Source organism: Otolemur garnettii, unplaced genomic scaffold, assembly GCF_000181295.1.
Source record: "Otolemur garnettii isolate 467f Iridium unplaced genomic scaffold, OtoGar3 scaffold00211, whole genome shotgun sequence".
Lineage (NCBI taxonomy): Eukaryota > Metazoa > Chordata > Mammalia > Primates > Galagidae > Otolemur > Otolemur garnettii.
Genome location: NW_003852606.1, coordinates 1,575,905 through 1,596,161, shown reverse-complemented (window position 1 = coordinate 1,596,161; position 20,257 = coordinate 1,575,905). Strand labels below are relative to the sequence as shown.

At 51.5% G+C, this 20,257-nt stretch overlaps 3 protein-coding genes across 5 annotated transcripts in view; 1 reads left to right on the top strand and 2 right to left on the bottom strand.

The window, feature by feature from the left end:
• Nucleotides 1-445: 445 nt before the first annotated feature.
• NTF4 (neurotrophin 4) lies at nt 446-2,365 on the bottom strand. The gene is made up of 2 exons (XM_003801503.1): nt 2,240-2,365; nt 446-1,334 (listed from the first exon to the last, which is right to left on the bottom strand). The coding sequence occupies exon 2, from the start codon at nt 1,320-1,322 to the stop codon at nt 690-692; it is 633 nt and encodes a 210-aa protein (XP_003801551.1). The 5' UTR covers nt 1,323-1,334; nt 2,240-2,365; the 3' UTR covers nt 446-689.
• A 5,582-nt stretch (nt 2,366-7,947) lies between these two features.
• On the bottom strand, nt 7,948-10,964 carry KCNA7 (potassium voltage-gated channel subfamily A member 7). 2 transcript variants are annotated; one of them, XM_012812538.1, is made up of 3 exons: nt 10,919-10,956; nt 10,277-10,880; nt 8,106-8,960 (listed from the first exon to the last, which is right to left on the bottom strand). In XM_012812538.1, the coding sequence occupies exons 2-3, from the start codon at nt 10,829-10,831 to the stop codon at nt 8,145-8,147; spliced, it is 1,371 nt and encodes a 456-aa protein (XP_012667992.1). In that variant the 5' UTR covers nt 10,832-10,880; nt 10,919-10,956; the 3' UTR covers nt 8,106-8,144. The 2 variants fall into 2 exon arrangements, with proteins under 2 accessions (XP_003801550.1, XP_012667992.1); XM_003801502.1 differs by having other exon boundaries at nt 7,948-8,960; nt 10,277-10,964.
• Nucleotides 10,965-18,407: 7,443 nt separating this feature from the next.
• Nucleotides 18,408-20,257, top strand: part of SNRNP70 (small nuclear ribonucleoprotein U1 subunit 70) — a 23,562-nt gene continuing 21,712 nt past the window's right edge. For both annotated transcript variants that reach the window (XM_012812537.2, XM_012812536.2), the window contains exons 1-2: nt 18,408-18,607; nt 19,397-19,553. In XM_012812537.2, coding sequence (XP_012667991.1) covers nt 19,407-19,553 — 147 coding nt within the window. In that variant the 5' untranslated portion in view covers nt 18,408-18,607; nt 19,397-19,406. The remainder of the gene's footprint in view (nt 18,608-19,396; nt 19,554-20,257) is intronic.

Here is a 20,257-nt window from a genome sequence, read left to right as displayed (position 1 = left end):
AGGCAGGAGACTCGCTTGAGCCCAGGAGTTGGAGGTTGCTGTGAGCTGAGATGCCACGGCACTCTACCCAGGGGGACAGCTTGAGGCTCCTGTCTCAAAAAAAAAAAACAAAACAATATCCTAAGCCAACACTTGTCCCCTCTCACCAAGTAAAATTTCTCTTTTGACCCCTCCAACTCTCAGATACTGAAAGAAAGGACTTCTGTAGACCATGTTCTCCAGGTCCTCTGGCTGGGAACTGACATATTTCTTTCTATCCTTCCCACCACTTCTTGACATGTCTTCTCCTTGACCCTCTCTACAGAGTTAGGCCAAGTGGTATCTTCTGAGATTGAGTGGTCAGCAACTTTGAGTCAAGGGCCCAGGATGGTCAAATCCATGAGAGTTGATCTGAGGAGTTATGTTTTGGGGCTGATGAACAGTAAACACTCAGTAAATATTAGCCATTATTGTTATCATCATAATTATTACCCTCAAGTTTCTCAAGGAAAACTATTCATCCTTCAAAACCCCAATTAGTTTCATTACCCATCTTGCACAGATTGAGCTCTCAAAATCAGAAAGCTGTGATTTTGTGATCATTTGATGAGTTCCCAAATTGAGGCCCTTCAAGCAGCCAGGCCACCCATGAGGTCCCTCAGCATCCAGCTCTGTTCTTTCTCTGCCTGACCAGTTCCTGGACATGTGCCTCAAGCCCTGCCAGTCCGGCTGAGGAGTGTGCAGACGCAGGCAGTGTCAATTCGAATCCATCGCCAGCCCACACGGCCCTGGGCATCAGTGGTTAATGCCCGTACATAGGACTGCTTGGCTTTGCACTCAGATACCCAGTGTCTTCGATCCACACCTCGGCAACCCCCGCTGCCCCCACCAGGGCCATCTTCCCCAGTGCCATCAGCCTTGCAGCGGGTCTCAAAGAAGTACTGGCGGAGGGGACTGCCACCAGCTGCAGGCACCTCGCCCAGCACCTCCACCTCACGCCCACGCAAGTCCACAGCTGTCCGCCGATCTGTCACCCAGCCACTGACTGCATCACACACGGCCAATTCACCCCGGCGACTTGCAGGTGCTGTCTCGCTTACCCCACGTCGACTACGGTTGGCTGGGACGCCCGCTGGCTCCCCAAAGGCCCCAGCCTCCAGCAGGAAGAGCAGAGGGGGCCCAGCAGGGGCACCCCTGGACAGGGCTACTCGGGGGGACAGGAGGTCCCACTCAGGTGCTAGAAAAGGGGGCAGTGGTGAAGGTGGGGGTTGGGGCTCCATTGGAACACTGGGGAGGAGGAAAAGGAGGAGGATGGGGAGGGAGCATAAGGGGAGGAAGAGCATCTCTCGAAGAACCTGGAGACAGAGAAAGAGGTCTGGGTTAGAGAAGAGGGTAAAAATTTAGGGGGAGACAGAAGTTGGGAACCCCAGGAGAAGCCTGGTGCCAGAACTGTGCTGGGGAAAAGCCCTTGTTCCTCAGAGATGTCAATGACCTGGACCAGCTTACATAGCCAGCAAATGCAGAGAACCTATCTAGGTGATTCCACTCTGCCATCCTGCCTCTATAACCAGAGCAACCCAATTAGGACATTCCAAAAAATTTTTTTAAGAGATGGGGTCTTGGCTTAGCGCCTGTGGCTCAAGTGGCTAAGGTGCCAGCCACATACACTTAAGGTGGTGGGTTTGAATCCAGCCCAGGCCCACCAAACAACAATGATGGCTGCAACCAAAAAATAGCCAGGCGTTGTGGCAGGCGCCTGTGGTCCCAGCTACTTGGGAGGCAGAGGCAGGAGACTCGCTTGAGCCCGGAGTTGGAGGTTGCTGTGAGCTGTGACGCCACGGCACTCTACCCAAGGGAACAGCTTGAGGCTCTGTCTCAAAAAAAAAAAAAAAAGAGATGGGGTCTTTATATAGCCCAGGCTGGCCTTGCACTCCTAGGCTCAGGCAATCCTGCCTTAGCCTCCTAAGTAGCTGGGACCACAGGTGTGTGCCACTATACCCACCAACCTTTCAAATTTTTGAGAAAGGCCATGATTTGGAATTCTAGGGAAATGTAAATTCAGCTTACAACTGCCACTAGCAAGGCAAGACACTTCCCCTCTCAGCCCAGGCTTCATTTTCCCTGTGTGAGAAATTAACCTGGGCCTGGGAGAGGGCGGCCCGGGTGTTGATACTATAGTTTGTCTACAACATTTAGGAAGGTGTGGTTCTGGAAAAGAGAAGCATGGAGAAGACTGGGAAGCAACTAGTGGTTATCTGACCTGTCAGCACCTCCTCCACCTCCCAGCTCCCGGGCTGGGGGCCCCCAGGTTCTGGGGGGCCCTTGTGGAGGACACAGGTGGCTCCCTCCTTCCTGACATCTCTAGAGGGAGGGGGCAACCACCTAGAGGAAGAAGAGAAAAAGGTTATATAGGCAGTGGGGGAGGGGGCCTGAATCCCAGACCCCCCTTTCCTCTGAAAGCGTAGGGTACCAAGAGTCAAGGCCCCGCCTCTTCCCAGAGGCCCCCTTTCTGCCCAGGTGATAGCTCCCTGCTGGGATGGGAAGCAGATGGGGGGCGGAGACGGGAGGGAAGAAGCGTGGATAAAGGAAGCTGGGAAAAATTACATCCCCTTCGGCCCATTCATCTCCCAGACGGGGCGGGGACAGAACTGGCCTGGACACCCAGGTCCCTGAGGGCTCACACTCAAGGAGCCTTAGGTCCCCAAAGCTGTTTGCTGGAATGTTCCCTCCTCGCAGGACAGGCCAGGGCCCGCCCAAGACTTCGACTGCACATACCTGGAGCGGCTGCCTGCCCTGGCTCAGAGATGGGGAATGAGAAGAGTGGGAGTGAAGAGGAGCGCAGGTTGACCAGACCAAGACCAGGAATGAGGGTCCACATTGCCTTTTCCTCAGACCCAGGAGTCCTGGTCCCCAGCGCCTTCCTGCCTTAGACCCAGGAGTCCCAGCTCCCAGTGTCTCCTCCCTGGTATTCAGAAATGCGGACTCCCAGGCCTTCGTTCCTCCAGAAGATTTGGGCTGAGGGTCCAGACTCCTGAGACCCCTCTGGGGGGAATCGGTTGCTTATCGGGGACATTTCCCTCCTGCCTCAGTTTCCTCCGCCAAGCCCCGCCCCTGTCGGCCCCGCCCCCTCCCTCCCTACCCGGGGGCAGGGCGACTGGGACGCCAGAATCCCAGGGAAGGAAGTGCGGGGCGGAAGCTCTTACCTGGGGCGCCCTCCTGGGTTTCCCCGGCTGCCCTTAACGCGGCAGTAGCTTCTCCTCCCGCTGGCTGGCTGCAGGGACGCCGCTGGCCCGCTGGCTCCTCGCTGTTTGCGCTCAGGAGGGCCCGGGTCGGGGGCGGGGCAGCGCCCGACGGCGGAGGAGGGGCCGGGGGATCCCGCCTTGCACAAGCGTGCGGAGACCTCCGTAGGCCCGCCGGGCCTCTTCAGCCCGGCCCGCCTCAGAGTCAGGAGTCCATGCCCCAGAGCCTCCTCTTCAGACCCGGGGTTCCGGCCCACAGACCCTCCCCCCCGCAAACCCAGGAGTCCCGGCTTCCAGCCCCTCCTCAGACCTAGGGGTCCAGGTCTCCAGTCCCCTCCTCTCTCAAACCCAGGGGTCCGGGTCCCCCAGGTCTCTACTCCCTTGGACCCAGGGGTCCGGCCCCCCAGGCATTTCTTCCTTTCCAGTCTTTTAGTCTGAGAGCGCAGCCCCCAGACTCCTCCTTTCTCAGTCTCAGGAGTCTGAATTTGAGATTCTTTTGCGGTATTTGCCAATTCCGTGTCAATCCTGGGGCTGATTCCCACCCTCTGCTCTCATCCCCACTTCCCAGGAGCTCCACGCCAGACATTAACCAGCTGGGCTTGGGCAGCAGCGATAAGGCCCGAGGCCTAGGGGAGACAGTGGATGTGTGGGGCTCTCCCACATTATGCTCTCCCCTGGAATTTCCTGAGTGGGGACTAGGGAAAGGGTCTTGTCCTGAGCTCAGATAAGAGACATTAGAGGTACTATAGGACTCAGACACAGACAAATAAATGTTTTAAGAACAGAATGACTTGTTTAGAGAAACAGTGAATAATGACCGATAAGGGAGACAGCAGAAGGTGCAGAAATGCAGAAAAGGGGAGAGACTCAGAGAAAGAGGGGACAAAAACCTAGGAGAGAAGGGGGCAGAAACCCAGAGGAAAAAGACAGAGACCAAGACGGAGGGTAGACACCCCAAGAAAAGGGGAGAGACCCCAGGAGGATGACACAGGCCCAGAGAGAGACCCTAAGAAAGACAGACATGAGATGGGAGCTGGAGGGTCTAGGGACAGTCACATGGGCAACAGGGGCCCTCACCCTATCACATCTCTGAGACTCAGCTTCCCTCCCCCTGAGCTATTTTCAGAAAGAAAATTGACACTGCTTTGGGGGGGGGGGTTATCCCAAATCCCTCCCTTAGCCTAAATATAGGATGGCAAGGTGGCAGGAAGGGTGTCCCCAGATTAGGGTGTTCCCCTTTCCTCCCATCCCAGCCAAGGCAACACAGAAGGTGGTTCCAGTTGTTTACTGGGGGTGGGGAAGGGCCACTTTTCAGACTTTGGGTGTCCATTCAGGTCACCTCTCTGACTTCATCACACTTCCCTGCCCCCATCCCTAAACACCCAGCAGGTCCCATCCCCTACAAGGAAGACTCTGTGTAACTCCCAGTCCCTGGTGGAGTAGTAGGGGTGATTTTCCTAAAAGAGAGGGAAACAGTCTGTCCCTCTCTCTGGGTCTCTGACCCCCCACTCGGGTCTCTGGCTCTCTGTCTGGGATTCTGTCCCCCTCTCTGAGTCTCTGACATCCTCCTTTTGGGTCCCATTCTTGCTCTCTCTGGTTCTCTTCACCTCTTTCTGGGGGACTCCATCCCCACGCCAGACCTCTGCCCTTTTCTCACTTGCCCTTGGGTTTCCTGCTTTTGCTTTATTTATTTGTTTATTTATTTATTTATTTATTTTGAGACAGTCTCAAGCTGTCGCCTTGGGTAAAATACTGTGGTGTTACAGCTCACAGCAACCTCAAACTCTTGGGCTTAAGTAAGTGATTCTCCTGCCTTAGCCTCCCAAGTAGCTGGGACTACAGGCACCCGCCATAACGCATATATATATATATATATATATATTTTGCAGTTTTTGGCCAGGGCTGAGTTTGAACCTGCCACCTCGGCATATGGGGCCAGCACCTTACTTCTTTGAGCCACAGGCGCCACCCTCACCTACCTATTATTTGGTTGCAGTTGTCATTGCTGTTTAACAGGCCCCAGCTGGGCTCAAACCCACCTGCCTCAGTGTATATGGCTGGCGCCCTACTGACTGAGCTACAGGAGCCACCCTGCTTTTGCTTTAGATCTCTATTCTCTCTCCAGGTCTTAGTTCCTCTCCACTCCTCTCCTCCTCCTTGGAACTCTGTGCTGGGGTCCTCCAAGACTCTACCTTGTTTCTGTCACTGTGAGGAGATCTGTCTGTGTTTCTGTCCCTAAATGTGGCTTTCTCTCCATTTCAGAGGGAAGTGACTACCTAAAGGTTACATTATTTTTAACTGTTATCAAACTCTTCCCACAATCTGTACCTCTTCTCTGTAGTTGTATAAAAAGGGGCTTAGATTAAACCAGGGGTTTCCAAACTGAATTCCTTAGATGCATTGTGAGTCATGGATAGGGACTCGACTGGAGGCATGTTCTCCTTCAGCCAGTTCCCCTCTGATGCTTTACACTGGTACCTCTAAGGAAGATTTTATTTCACAAAAAAAAACCTCCCCACAACCCCCCAAGGGTTTGTAGTTAAAAATAACAACAACAACATTCTGTAAACCTCTGGATGGGTTTTAATAAATTAATACAAGTACTCTGAATGATGCCTGGTACATAGGAACCCCCATATGTGTGCTGATGGTAACCATCTTCCTCCTTCTGTTAATGGCCTTTAAGTTCTGAAAGACCTCTGAAAATTTTTAGCTTCATGACCTGGGTAACATGCTTCCCTGTGAGTCTCAGTCTCCTCGTCTGTAGGCAATGAGGCTTCTGGACTTGGAAGGTCCCTTGTGCACCAGGAAGCTGAAGGGGACATGTGGGGACACAGTACTGGCCCCTAGGGATGTGCTGTGTGACCTTGAGAGGCCACTCCCCTGCTCTGAGAGTCAGGTTTCTCCCCTGGAAAAAAGAGTGAGGCCTTCAGCCTGTCTGACAGCCTTCCTGAGCTGTGAGGAAGGAGGGGTGATCAGCCTGATTTAGGAACTCTTTATGATTCTGTGGAATAGAGACTGTGTCTTTTGCAGGTTCAGGTCACTGACTATTTCTTTTTATTTATTTTTTTTCTTTTAGAGACAGGATCTCACTTTGTCACCTACAAGGAGTACAGTGGCCTGATCATAGCTCATTGTAACCTCAAATTCCTAGGCACAGTGATCCTCCTGCTTCAGCCTCCTGAGTAGCTGGGATTACAGACATGTACCACCACACCTGGCTAATTTTTCTTATTTTGCATAGAAATGGGGTCTTGCTATGTTGCCCAGGCTGGTCTTGAACTCCTGGCCTCAAGCGATCCTCTCACCTCAGCCTCTCAGAGTACTGGGATTATAGACATGAGCCACTCTGCCCAGCTGGCACTGACTTTATCTGCTTTTTTCTTTTTTGGTTCCCTTTCTCTGAGACTCTGTGTTCTATCTCAAACCCAGGGTATTCTCTCTGGCTGCCTAATACTGCTCTTTGGGTTTCTACCCTTGATTCTTGGTTTTTTCCTCCTGTCACTCTGGATTTCCATCCCTCCTCTCTCAAGGTCTCTCCTCTACCCAGGTCTTTCCTTTCCCCTAAGTCTCTGTTCCTCTTTCTTAGAGTCTTTATCTCCTCTCTCTGGGTCTCCATCCTTCTCCTGGTCTTTGTCTCCCACCCTTTGGTTTCCGTCCCTCCATCATGTGTGGACAAGAGCGCAGTTTTCTCACCCTTCCCCCTTCTCTTTCCTTTATGACTCTGACCTCCATGTCTGGGAGTAAAACTGTAGGGGAAGATGGGGTAGGAGGATTAGATGCCACAACAAAGTGGATGTGCGGCATACAGAAGGAGAGTCTATCTTTTTCTAATTCACACCAGTCTAATTCATCCCCTGTGGATACAGAATCCAGCTGCCCTCCTACAGTGAGTACCAGGGAAGCCAGCTTGGTACATCTCCCAGAGTCTATACCATAACACACTTGCTCCCTGATCCATAATTCCTCCCTAGTGCTTCTTCCTTTGGGTCCTGGTGCTATCTCTAAATGCAAAACTACCCAACATGGCCCTATGGAACTCATTCATACAATCCAACTTCATCTGATGTTACTACAGGACACACGATGACACAACTCAATATAACTCAACTCAGCATGACCCTATGAGACTCAGACAGTCATATGACTCAACTCAACTGGCCTTACAAGACTCATGTAGTTATATACTCAACATAGCTCAACTCAGTGTGGTCCTGAAAAGCTTATAACCACAAAACTCTAGACAACTCAACCCAATAGAACTTTATAAGACTCATTTGATCATCCATTCCAACCCAATGTAACCCAATGGGACCCAGAAAGTTCAAATTCTATCAAGTGACTAGTCACATTTCTACACGACTCACAAATTCCAGAACCTAAAATAACATGGCCCCAGAAGAATCACAAAGCTCCACAATTTTGAATATGTCTCCATGAAACTCAACACCACGCATGACCGCACAATCGATCTCAACAATGCTATGTAGGATCATCTAACCATGGCCCCGTGGGACTCACAAAACCACAGAATCCTGCACAATGCAGTTGGACAAGACTCACCCAGACTCACAGCCCAACTCAACCTAATACCAGCCAAGGAAAGTCACAAAATGAAATGACCAAACCTATTCCAATACTACCCCAAAAGCCCCCATGAACTTTGCACAGCTCAATGCAAGATGAACCAATGGAGTTCTCCTCAACTCAACACAACCCACTGCCGTTTGCTGATACATAAGGAGGTACCCACAGGAGCTACCAAACCACACAACTCAAGACCCAGCAAGACTCGGTGTTCCCCTGTTCATAACCACATAACTTAGTTCTTCCTAAACCTAATTCCCTCCCCCCAGCCTTGCCCTCCACCCTGCCTCCCTCCTTCTCTCCAAGGAGGTATGAGGTTCTGCAGACCTCAACTGTCCCTCACACTTCAGTGACCAGGTGTTTTGCAGGGGGGGCCCAGAGTGGAGGTGGTAGTTCAGGCATCTCTCCATCCACCAATCCTCCATTGGCTTTGCCCTCCAGTGTGCCACAGGGCTGCGTGTCCACATGACTGAACATCCCAGCCTCTTCGCCCTCTGTTTCCCGGTGGTAAAAGTAGCTGAAGTTGGAGACAATGACAGGCACTGGCAGGGAAATGGTCAGCACACCAGCGATGGCACACAGAGAGCCCACTATCTTGCCACCCACAGTGACAGGTGCCATGTCTCCATAGCCAACCGTGGTCATGGTGACCACTGCCCACCAGAAGGACTCGGGGATGCTGGTGAAATGAGAGTCTACTCGGTCAACTTCAGCAAAGTAGACTGCACTGGAAAAGAGAACCACACCAATGAAGAGGAAGAAGATGAGGAGGCCCAGCTCACGCATGGAGGCCCGAAGCGTCTGGCCCAAGATCTGTAGGCCTTTTGAGTGCCGGGACAGCTTGAAGATGCGGAAGACACGCACCAATCTGATGACCCGCAGGATGGCTAGTGACATGGCTGGCTGGCCCACCCCTCGCTGCCGGGCCAGCTCGGTGCCCAGTGCCACAAAGTAGGGAAGGATGGCCACAAAATCGATGAGGTTCATCACATTCTTGAAGAAGATTGCTTTGCTTGGGCAGGCCATTAGGCGCACCAGCAGCTCAAAGGAGAACCAACAGATGCACAGTGTCTCCACCATAAAGAACGGGTCACTGAAGGGCAAGCGGGGTGGATTTCCAGGTGCAGGGCTGGAGCCATTCAGCCGAGTAGGGAACTGCAGGGAGGAAAGTGTTCAGGGAATGCCAGGCCGGGGCTGGGACGTGGGGACAACTTTATTTATTGTTTAAATAGGCAACTTCTCTTTACAGGTGGGACAGTAGCTGATATCCCAAGGCCCCCAATGACCTGGTGGTCCTCGACTCCATCCCAGGACCCCAGGGATCATCCCTGGAAGGCTGACTTTCTGGTCTTCCTCCCCAGTGGCTGGAGAGGTGGTCCCTGCCCCTTCACTGGTGGGGACTCCTGAAATGATGCTTGAGTGGGGTGAAATATCTTCACTTCTCCTCCAAAGTTCTGCCCCTAGAATTGATTTTCTACATGGGGAGGGTCCTTGCCCTGCCACCATCTCCTGGTGCCTAGCCTTTCCTTGCCCTCTTCAACTCCAGCCCTGGGTATGTCTGCCAAACCCCAGGTCCCTCCACTCGCAGTCCACAGGCTGACTTTCTTACTTTTTTTTTTTTTCAGACAGAGCCTCAAGCTGTCCCCCTGGGTAGAGTGCTGTGGCATCACAGCTCACAGCACCCTCCAACTCTTGGGCTCAAGCAAGTCTCCTGCCTCAGCCTCCCAAGTAGCTGGGACCACAGGTGCTCGCCACAACACTTGGCTATTTTTTGGTTGCAGCCGTCATTGTTATTTGGCGGGCCTGGGCTGGATTTGAACCCGCCACCTTAGGTGTATGTGGCTGGCACCTTAGCCATTTTAGCCACAGGCTGACTTTCTAAGGCGTCCTCAAACTATGGCCCGCGGGTCACATGCGGCCCGCCAAGGACATTTATCCGGCCTGCCGGGTGTTTTTGCCACCGCTGCCTGCCCTGCTTAGCAGTCGACTCATGCCGTGGCCCGCAGTCCAGCCCTCCAACGGTCTGAGGGACAGTGAACTTGCCCCTGTTTAAAAAGTTTGAGGTCCCCAGCCAGGCCTCAACCCTCAGCTCACCTTGGCTCTCACCACCTTCAACCCATCCTTTCCACTGGTCACTGCCAGTTGTACAGACCTCAGGCTCTTCAGGGTCTCCTTCACCCCCTCAGCTTGGATTTTTAATGTTTCCGTTCTCCCGCCTCCTGCACTAAGGGCCCAGCCCTCTACAGGGCTCTCACCTACGTCAACTCCACCTACGTCAACTCCACCTTGTACTAAGATCCTCAGGCCCAGTCCCCCAGCCCAGTTTTAGCGACGCAGCCTCCAGGTCAGGCCCTGTTCTTGGGGGACCTACCCCTTACAGCCCCTTGCCCCACCTTATGATTGGCCAGATCCCATGGGCTCCGCCCACCGCACCCAAGCCTCGCCCCTCCACCCCATGCTCCACCCCTCACCGGGGCAGCGGCTGCCACTGCTGCAATCCCAGCGTCGTCGCGATCGTCGCGGAAGTCAGGCAGTGTCTCGAGGCAGAAGACCACGATGGAGACTAGGATTACGAGCACAGAGACGACGGCGAGCACGCGCGCAGCCTGCGAGCTCTCGGGGAACTCGAAGAGCAGCCAGAGCTGGCGCGCGAAGGCGCGGCGGGGAAGGGGACGCTCAGGTGGTACCGGGCAGCCCTCATCCTCGCGCAGGCGCGCCAGCGCCGCCGCGCCCAGCCCGTAGAAGGACACCTCGTCCAGGAAGACGTCGAGCGGCACGTGCGCCGGCCGCCGCAGCCGCCCGCCGGACTGGTAATAGTAGAGCACCGCGTCGAAGCTGGGACGGTGCCGGTCGAAGAAGTACTCGCGGCGCACTTCATCATAGAAGCGGCTGCGGCGTGTTGGGTCCCCAAGCAGCGTGTCCGGGAAGCGGCCAAGCGTGCGCGCCCGGGTCTCGAAGCGCAGACCGGCCACGTTGAGTACTAGCCGTTCGCAGCAGCCGCACGGCGGTGGACACCGCGGCTCCATGGCGCGCGCAGCCCCGGCGACCCGCGAACGGGCGTCTGGCCCGGACGCCCGGACCGGTGCGGCCCCGCCTCGGCCGCCGCCGCCGCCGCCGCAGATCCAGCCCGGTGTCCGGTGTCGGCGCGTAAAAATAGCCCGGCAGTCCGGCCAGGGCGCGGGGGAGGGGGCGCCGTGACCCCAGGGGGGCAAAGGGCGGTCGGGCGCCCTCTGCCGGGGCCCCCGCCCTGCCCCCCAACCACCGCTGCGCTGCGCTTTCTCTGCGACTAACCAGCTTTCAGGTCCCCTTTCCCTGTTTACCTCTGTTGCCTGGGATCTCTGCCCTGCGTCTCTCCCAGTTTCTGTGTATGTGTGTCTTCTCTTTTTAAATGACAATCTGAGCCCTCTATTGGCGTCGCGTATTTCCACTTTTCTCTTGTGTGGTTCAATGTCTGTCTATGTCATCATGTTGGGTCTCTCTCGGGAATGTATTTCTCTGAGTATCTCTATGTGTTAGTTATCTCTGAAGTTTCTCATTCTGGGGTCCTCTTTGTGGAAATCTCTGACAGATTCTGTGTCTTGGTCTCTGGTTCAGTGCCTTCATTTTGACCTTGTTTCTAGAGGGTCTGTCTCTGTTTGTCTCCCTGGATGTCTTTGTTTCTCTTGTTTCCCTGGATATCTTTTCATTCATTATCTCTTAAATTTCCATGTCTCTGTTCCACGGTTTTTCTGGGGCTTCCCTTTGGGTCTTTGCCTGTATTTCTGAATGATTCCAAGTGTCTGTTTTAGTAACCCTAGAGGGCTCAGGGCCTCTGGAGTCTTATCTGTGGATCTCTCTCTGACCATCACTCCTGGGCAGCTCTGCCACTGTCCTGATGGCTGTCCTGTCCTGGGGTCACTCCGGCAGCTGCAAACCACTGAACATGTGCACCCGCACTCCATTATGTCTCCCTAGTCTGCGCTGCGGTCTCCACCTGGGTTTTATACGAGACTTCCTGAAATCTAGCAGGGCCTGAGCTGTATCCCTGAATAGCGCAAAAGGAGGCTGGGGTTGCCAGGAGCGGGTGGGGAGTGGGCCGGGAAGATGCCACAGGGTCACTCTCAAGAACCGAAGGGCAAACAGAAGATGGCCTTCCAGCCGTCGGTGTCTGGTGACACTGCGTAAAAATAGCCCCATCCGATTGGCTTGCGGGGCAAAGAGTGGGGGATTGGTCACCCCGACTCCCGGGAAAGGGGTTCCGGGCGCCCTCTGCTGGGGGCGTGGAGAGAGACACTAAGCCTTAGAACTTGCTGATTCTGGCCCACTGGTCCGTATTTCTTTCTGGGATTCTGTTTCTCTCTGGGTTTGTGTCCCTCTCCCTGATCTCTATTCGCCCTTTCTTTGGGCCTCTGTCCCAGTCCCCATCTCTCTGGTCTCTTTCTCTTTTTTGAGGGTCTTTGATCTCTTTGTGTTCTGCTGCAGTGCAAAACTTGCCACAAATCAACCCAGAGCTTTTGAATGACCTTCAAGGACCTTCTTTGAGTCCAAGTGGCATCACGTTGGGGTCTAGTGTTGAATGGCTCTTCTTCCCACAGCTCCTAATTCTCATACAGCTTTGCACACCCCCAACTGAACCAGTTTGCCATCTTTCTGTAACCCAAGCCTTGAGGGGGATAGGAATTCATGCTTGTCAGCAGCAGCTCTGTTCCCCTCCTCTCTGAGCACCTTCTTACTCTAACTGACCTCTCTTCCTCCCAGAAGACTCCAAAGCTCTCTCTCTTTTGCTCTCCTGCTACTGAGGCTGGAGGTAGGCAGGTGTCTTACTTGCTCCTTCTTGCAACTTTCCGACAATTCTTCCTCTCTTCCAGACTCCAACTTCTTTGAAGTCCTCTCTTTTCCACCTTATCTCACTCACTTGTATGGTCCAAATACCATCTCTAGTCCAGTTACTCCTAGGCTCCAACTCCAAACTCTCTAGAGACTATCAATCTCATATATTCTAACTTACAGCTTCACATCTCCACACAAGTGTTTAACAGGCATATTTGACATGTCCAGAGAACATGTCCTAGAACTCCCTTTCTTTTCTTTTCTTTTCTTTTTTTTTGGAGACAGAGTCTCACTATGTCCCCTGCAGTAGAGTACTCTGGTGTCACAGCTCACAGCAACCTCAAACTCTTGGGCTTAAGTGATTCTCTTGCCTCAGCCTCCCAACTAGCGGGCATTACAGGCACCTGCCAAAATGCCCCACTATTTTTTTTTTTTTGGTTGTTGTTGTTATTATGGTTGTCATTGTTTAGCAGGCCCTGGCCAGGTTCAAACCCACCAGCCCTGGTGCATGTGGCCAGCACCCTAAACACTACGGTGAGCCAAGAACTCCTTCTCTCTCTTTTTTTTTTTTTTTGTTGCAGTTTGGCCAGGGCCGGGTTCAAACCCATCACCCTTGGTATATGGGGTGGTGCCCTACTCACTGAGCCACAGGCACTGCTCCCCTAGAACTCCTTCTCAATAATGCCACTCTTGGCTGGGCTTCCTTTAGCTCAGTCCTGGCTACCTGCTCCAGGGCTGGTGGGTTCCAACCTGGGCTGGGCCTGCTAAACAAACAAACAAAAAAAAAATGTAAACTAGGTTACATCCTTTCTCTGATCAAAATCCATTAGTTACTTCTTCTTATTTTTGGAGACAGAGTGTCACTATGTTGCCTTTGGTAGAGTGCTGTGGTGCCACAGCTCATAGCAACCTCAAACTCTTCGGCTTAAGTGATTCTTTTGCCTCAGCCTCCCAAGAAGCTGGGACTATAGGCACCTACTATAATGCCTGGCTATTTTTGGTTTCAGTTGTCAACGTCATTTAGCAGGTCCAGGCCAAATTTGAACCCTCTAGCCTCAGTGTATGTGGCTGGCGCCCTACTCACTGAGGTATGGGCACTGAGCCAGTTAACTTCTTATTTTACTGCCCCCCTCATTTGTACTTTATTCATGTAGAGCTCAGAAGTGGCTGGTAGAATCATTTGGTGAGAGATGGTTGGAGACCAGAATATTTGCACAATGTCAGAGTCTTACCAGTGAGTTTATCAGGGGAAAATGTACTTTCATAAAGAGAGATCTGGCAGTTTGTTTCTTGACCAGGTGGCCAAAGGCAACATCATAACAGTAGGATCATCTGATATGCACCTCCATATCTGATGTAATAAGAAGTCTGAAGTATCACTAGGAAAGTATTCTTGCCAAAAAAATGATTAACTTCAACCCTTCAGACTCAATTTCCAGTTTCCAGGCAAAAGAGGGTAGTGGAATAAGCTAAACACCATGAGGAAAAATCCAGAATGTGATACATTCTTTTTTTTTTTTTTTTTTTTTTTTGAGACAGAGCCTCAAGCTGTCCCCCTGGGCAGAGTGCCGTGGCATTACAGCTCACAGCAACCTCCAACTCCTGGGCTCAAGCGAGTCTCCTGCCTCTGCCTCCCAAGTAACTGGGACCACAGGCGCCCGCCACAACGCCCGGCTATTTTTTGGTTGCAGCCGTCATTGTTGTTTGGCGGGTCCGGGCTGGGGATTCGAACCCGCCACCTTAGGTGTACGTGGCTGGCGCCTTAGCCGGTTGAGCTATAGGCGCCGAGCCCAGAATGTGATACATTCTACAGGAAACTCATCTGAACTTGGGATTGGGAGGGGGGAATCACAAAAAAAGTGGTGTGTGTATGTATGCATTTATTCTTTTTTGTTTTGTTTTTGTCTTAGAATAGGATCTTGCTGTGTTGCCGGGCTACAATACAGTGGTATCATCATAGCTCACTGCAACCTCAAATTCCTGGGCTCAAGCACTCTTCCCATCTCATCACCTGGCTAATTTTTCTATTTTTTTGAGAGATGGGGTCTCACTGTGTGGCTCAGTCTGGTGTCTACTCCATATTCGAATAAAGAGATGTGACAATCAAATGAAAATTGTGAACCTTTTGTTTTATTTTGTTTTTGTTGTTTTCTTTCTCTTCAGACAGTCTCACTCTGTCACCCTGGGTAGAGTGCTGTGACATTGTATCTCACAACAACCTCAAACTCCTGGGGTTAAGTGATCCTATTGCCTCAGCCTCCCAAGTAGCTGGGACTACAGGCGCCGTAATGCCTGGCTAGTTTTTTCTATTTTTATTAATAGAGACAGGGTTTCACTCTCTCTCAGGCTGGTCTTGAACTCCTGTGCTCAGGTGAGCCAGCCTTCCAGAGTGCTAGAATTATAGGCATGAGCCACCTTGGCCAGCCCAGTGTGAACCTTGATTAAATCCTGGTTGGGATTAAAAGCAAAGATGTTGGCTTGGTGCCATAGCACAGTGATTATGTCGCCAGCCACATACACCCAGGCTGGTGGTTTCGAACCCCACCATGCCAGCTAAATAACTGACAGCTGCAACATAAAATAGCCAGGCATTGTGGCGGGCGCCTATAGTCCCAGCTACTTGGGAGGCTGAGGCAAGAGAATCACTTAAGCCCAAGAGTTTGAAGTTGCTGTGAGCTGTGACGCCATAGCATGCTAATGAGGGTGACATAGTGATGCTCTGTCTCAAAAAGAAAAATAAGGGTGGCGCCTGTGGCTCAGTGAGTAGAGCACTGGCCCCATATACTGACAGTGGCAGGTTCAAACCCAGCCCCGACCAAACTGCAGCAAAAAATAGCTGGGCGTTGTGGTGGGTGCCTGTAGTCCCAGCTACTCAGGAAGCTGAGGCAAGAGAATTGCCTAACCCAAGAGCTGGAGGTTGCCATTAGCTGTGATGCCACAGCACTCTACTGAGGGCGACAAAGTGAAACTCTGTCTCTAAAAATAAATAAATAAAACCAAAGATATTCTTGGGTCTCTTGGGAAAATTTGAATAACTGGATAAACTTTCTTTGAGGTGAAAATAATTTTTTGGTTATGTAGAAGAATGTTCACATTCTTAGGAGATACATGCTGAAGTATTTAGAAGTGAAATGTGCTGCAATTTACTTTCAAATAGTACAGAAAAAAATACATTATTTAGGCAGGATTGTTTGTTTTATAGAGAAAGTCTTGCTATATTTACTAGGCTGGATTTGAAGTCCTGGGTTCAGATGATTCTCCTGCCTCTGTCTCCCCAATAGTTAGGACCTCGGATTTCAGGTGTGCACCACCATGCCCAGCTTTGGGCACGTTTAGTTTTTTTTTTTTTTTGGCCGGGGCCGGGTTTGAACTCACCACGTCCAGTATATGGGACCGGCGCCCTACTCTTTGAGCCACAGGTGCCGCCTGCAGGTTTAGTTTTATATAAACTTTATTTTGAAACAATTTTAGACTAGGCCAGGCAAGGTAGTTTACGCCTGTAATCCCAGCTCTCTGGGAGCTTGAGGCAGATGAATAGCTTAAGCTCACCAGTTTGAGACCAGCCAGAGCAAAAGAGAGACCCCCATCTCCACTAAAATAGAAAAGCTGAGACATGAGGATCACTTGAGCTCAAGAGTTAGAGGTTGCTGTGAGCTGTGACACCACAGTGCTCTACCCAGGGTGACAGCTTGAGACACTATCTCAAAAAAAAAAAAATTTCCTAGACTTACAGTAAAATTGCAAAAATAGTATATAGAGTTGTCATATACACAATTAGATAAAGTAAAAATGGCAAAATGTGCTTTTATATTATATGTTTGTTGCAATATGAAATTAGTAGTTTGAATTTTTTTTTTAAGAGACAGAGTCTCACTTTGTCACCCTAGATAGAGTGCTGTAGCATCACAGCTCAAGGCAACCTTCAGCTCTTGGGCTTAGGCAATTCTCCTGCCTCAGCCTCCCGAGTGGCTGGGATTACAGGCGCCCACCACAAAGCCACAGGTGCTGCCCTAGTAGTAGTTAGAAATTTTGCAATAATCTCTGTAGTTATCAATCAGTAGGCAATTAATTCTATCCAGGAAACTTAAAATATAGAGTTTAGGCTCGGTGCCTGTGGCTCAAGCAGCTAGGGCGCCAGCGACATACACTGGAGCTGGCAGGTCGGATGCCAGCCCGGGCCTGCCAACAATGATAACTACAACCAAAAAGTAGCTGGGTGTTGTGGCGGGTGCTTGTAGTCCCAGCTACTTGGGAGGCTGAGGCAAGAGAATTGCTTAAGCCGAAGACTCTGGGGTTGCTGTGAGCTGTGAGGCCAGGGCACTTTACCAAGGGCGACATAGTGAGACTCTGTCTCAAAAACAAAAACAAAAAACCAAAACAAAACAGTGTTTAACTCCATACAGGTTTAATGGGCCCTAAATAACATCACTGCCAGCTCTTGGATCTCAGGACCAAAAACCTGAGAGTCCTGCCACCAGGTGCCGGCTAAGGCTAAGGGACTTTGCACTTCTGTCATCCCCACCTAGGTCTCCCTTTCTTTTTCTTTTTCTTTTTTTCTTTTTTTTTTTGAGGCAGAGACTTATTTTGTCGCCCTCGGTAGAGTGCCCTTGCATCATAGCTCACATCAACCTCAAATTCTTTTATTTTTTGTAGAGACAGAGTCTCACTTTATCGCCCTCAGTAGAGTGCCCTGGCGTCACACAGCTTAGAGCAACCTCCAAGTCCTGGCCTTAGGCGATTCTTCTGCCTCAGCCTCCCTAGTAGCTGGGACTATAGGTGCCTGCCACAGTGCCCAGCTATTTTTTTGTTGCAGTTTGGCCGCAGCCGGGTTTGAACCCGCCACCCTCAGTATATGGGGCTGGTGCCCTACCCACTGAGCCACAGGCGCCGCCCAACGTCAAACTCTTGGGCTTAAGGGATTTTCTTGCCCTAGCCTCCCAAGTAGCTGGGACTGCAGGTGCCCGCCACAACGCCCGGAAGTCTCGCTCTTGCTCAGGCTGGTCTCGAACCTGGGAACTCAAGGCAATCCACCCGCCTCTGGCCTCCCATAGTGCTAGGATTACAGGCGTGAGCCAACGTGCTGGGCTGAGGTTTCCCTTTCATCTGGGAGGACTGTTCAAATGATACTTCTTCATAGCCTTCCATTATCACCCTTTCTAAAATAGCCTTGCTTTCACTTCCTATCCCCTTATTCAGTTCCATTTTTTTTTCTGTGCTCGCCACTGCCTGAAATGTTTGCCTCAGTACAATGTAATCTTCGATAAGTAAAATATTTTAATCATGTGCTGCAGCCCCGGAGCCCAAACGGCGGCTAGCATACACAAGATGCACATTATCGTTGTTGTGGTTTTCCACTGCCAAGGAAAATGAAAACATGATATACAGTTATTGGTTGAATAGATTACATTTCAACGCAATTATATTATTCACTTAGGGACTCTTTGTCAGGCGGAGGAAGATTAGATCACAGTACACTATATAACACGCATGCGCGAAAGATCTGGGACGTGAGTTAGGGAAAGGGGAGGAGCATCAGTAAGAGTCTCGCGGATAGAGGCGGTTGGGGCCCAGAGCGTGAGGTGAATGGACTGCTTGGCGCTGTCGCGCGTGCGCAATACGGACTTCTACTTGCCGCGGCCAAGGTGTTTAAGGATACCAAAGTCAGCCTAGTGACCTCGCGCGTGCGCCGTGCCCGCGGCCGCACAGAGTCCTAGTGTGTGGGTTGGGATATACTCGAGCGGCGCATGCGCAGTGCGGACGGCGGAGGGATTTGAGGCCGGGATCCACCCCTCCTCCCCTGCTCCCGTCGCGAGCCGTGGCCGCGCGGGTTCCGGAGCTGCGGTCTTGTGCGCGCGCTGGGAGGGCGTCGGAGGCAGACAGGTACGGACACTGCTGGAGTCGAAGCCCGAGGAGGAGTCTTTGTAGTGAGGGGCCGCCGCAGCCGCCGCGAGCCTCCAGACCTACGCCAGGCCGAAGAGGGCGCCGCGCGGCGAGTAAGTGTGACTGAGTGGCCTAAGGGGTGCGGGGCCGCAACCCACAAGGCCCTGCGGTGAGCCCTAGTCCCCTTGCCCACGGCTGGGTTCCTTTCCCGCGTCCTCTCCACAGCTCCTTTCTGCACCCTTTACCCAGAATCCCCTGGGCACTCAAGCCCGCTTTCAATAGACGTCCCCCCCCCGCAGCAGTCACCTACCCACAGGCCCTTGCGGTGCGTTGCCTTTTTTCTTGTCTGTGTCGTCCTGGGCCCTTACCCATAATTCTTTTCGCCCTTGGGGCCCAGATCTATTACCCACCAGCCCCTAGCCTGAGTGGTTTGCTCCTTGACGTTCTTCCTTTGCGCGGAGATTTTCCACCCCCGACCCTTGCGCCCTCCATCTCCTCTGTTACGCTAGGTACAGGACCACCAGCCGCAAGTGCTCTGAGGCTGTTTTAAGATCTTCCATTCCCCAGCAACTTCCAGGGAACAACGCTCGGCCCCACAGCTGATTCTGTCAGGATTGAGACTTGATTACCTCAGAAACTCTTCCAGTCTTTGTTTGCCTTAGTGGCCTTTGTTTCCCCTACTAGTCCTAGCCTCACTCCCACCCTACCAGATCTTACTTTCTTACTCAGATTTACCTTTTGTTGTGTGACAGAGAATCATTCTCTGTCTTTACAGAGCCTGTTTTAATAAACTTATCTCACGTTTCTGTCTTTTTTTTTTTTTTTTTGAGAGTAAAGGGCAATAAGGGGATTCATTTCTCCTGACCTGCTCTAACATAAAGCTGTCCTGCTTCTGCTCTCAGACTTGGCAAGATGACCCAGTTCCTGCCGCCCAATCTTCTGGCCCTCTTTGCTCCCCGGGACCCCATCCCATACCTGCCACCTCTAGAGAAGCTGCCACATGAAAAACACCATAATCAACCTTACTGTGGCATTGCGCCATACATCCGAGAGTTTGAGGTGAGTTCCTTGAGCAGACTAGAAGGGGTTTGGGTTTTGGGGAGCAGGGAGCTGGATTTGGAAATCCAACCTCTGGCTACATTCTAGCTGTGTGATTTAGGCAGATTCTGTAGTCTTTCTCATTTTTAGTTTCTCAGTGTTAAGTGGGTTGATAGTGTATCTTTGTAGGGTTTTGTGAAAATTAAGTAGTGGTTAAGAATTCAGTTTCCTGAGTCAGCTGGTCATTGGTCTGTACTGTTTATCAGCTGGGTGACCTTGGGCAAGTATTGTATCCTCTTTTTTTTTTTTTAATGGTAGGTGTGTGGTTTTTTTTGGCCAAGGTTGGGTTTGAACCCGCTACCTTCGGCGTATGGGGCCGACACCCTAACCTTTTGAGCCTAGGTGCCGCCCCATGTATTGTGTTCTCTTAATGCATTTTTTGTTTGTTTGTTTTAGCAAGAGGGTAATGATAACATCTTCATAATATTGAAGAAGAATTAAATGGCAAAGTATATCAAAAGGCTTGATACCCAGCACTCAGTAAATGTCATTGTTTGTTAATATATTTACTGTTTTTGTTGTTAATAGGATGGTTTTCATAAAGGGTTAGCACTGTGTACTAGAGTGCTTAAGACTTGGGGATCTTGGCTTGGCGCCTGTGGCTCAAGTGGCTAAGACACCAGCCATATACACCTAAGGTGGCAGGTTCGAATCCAGCCCGGACC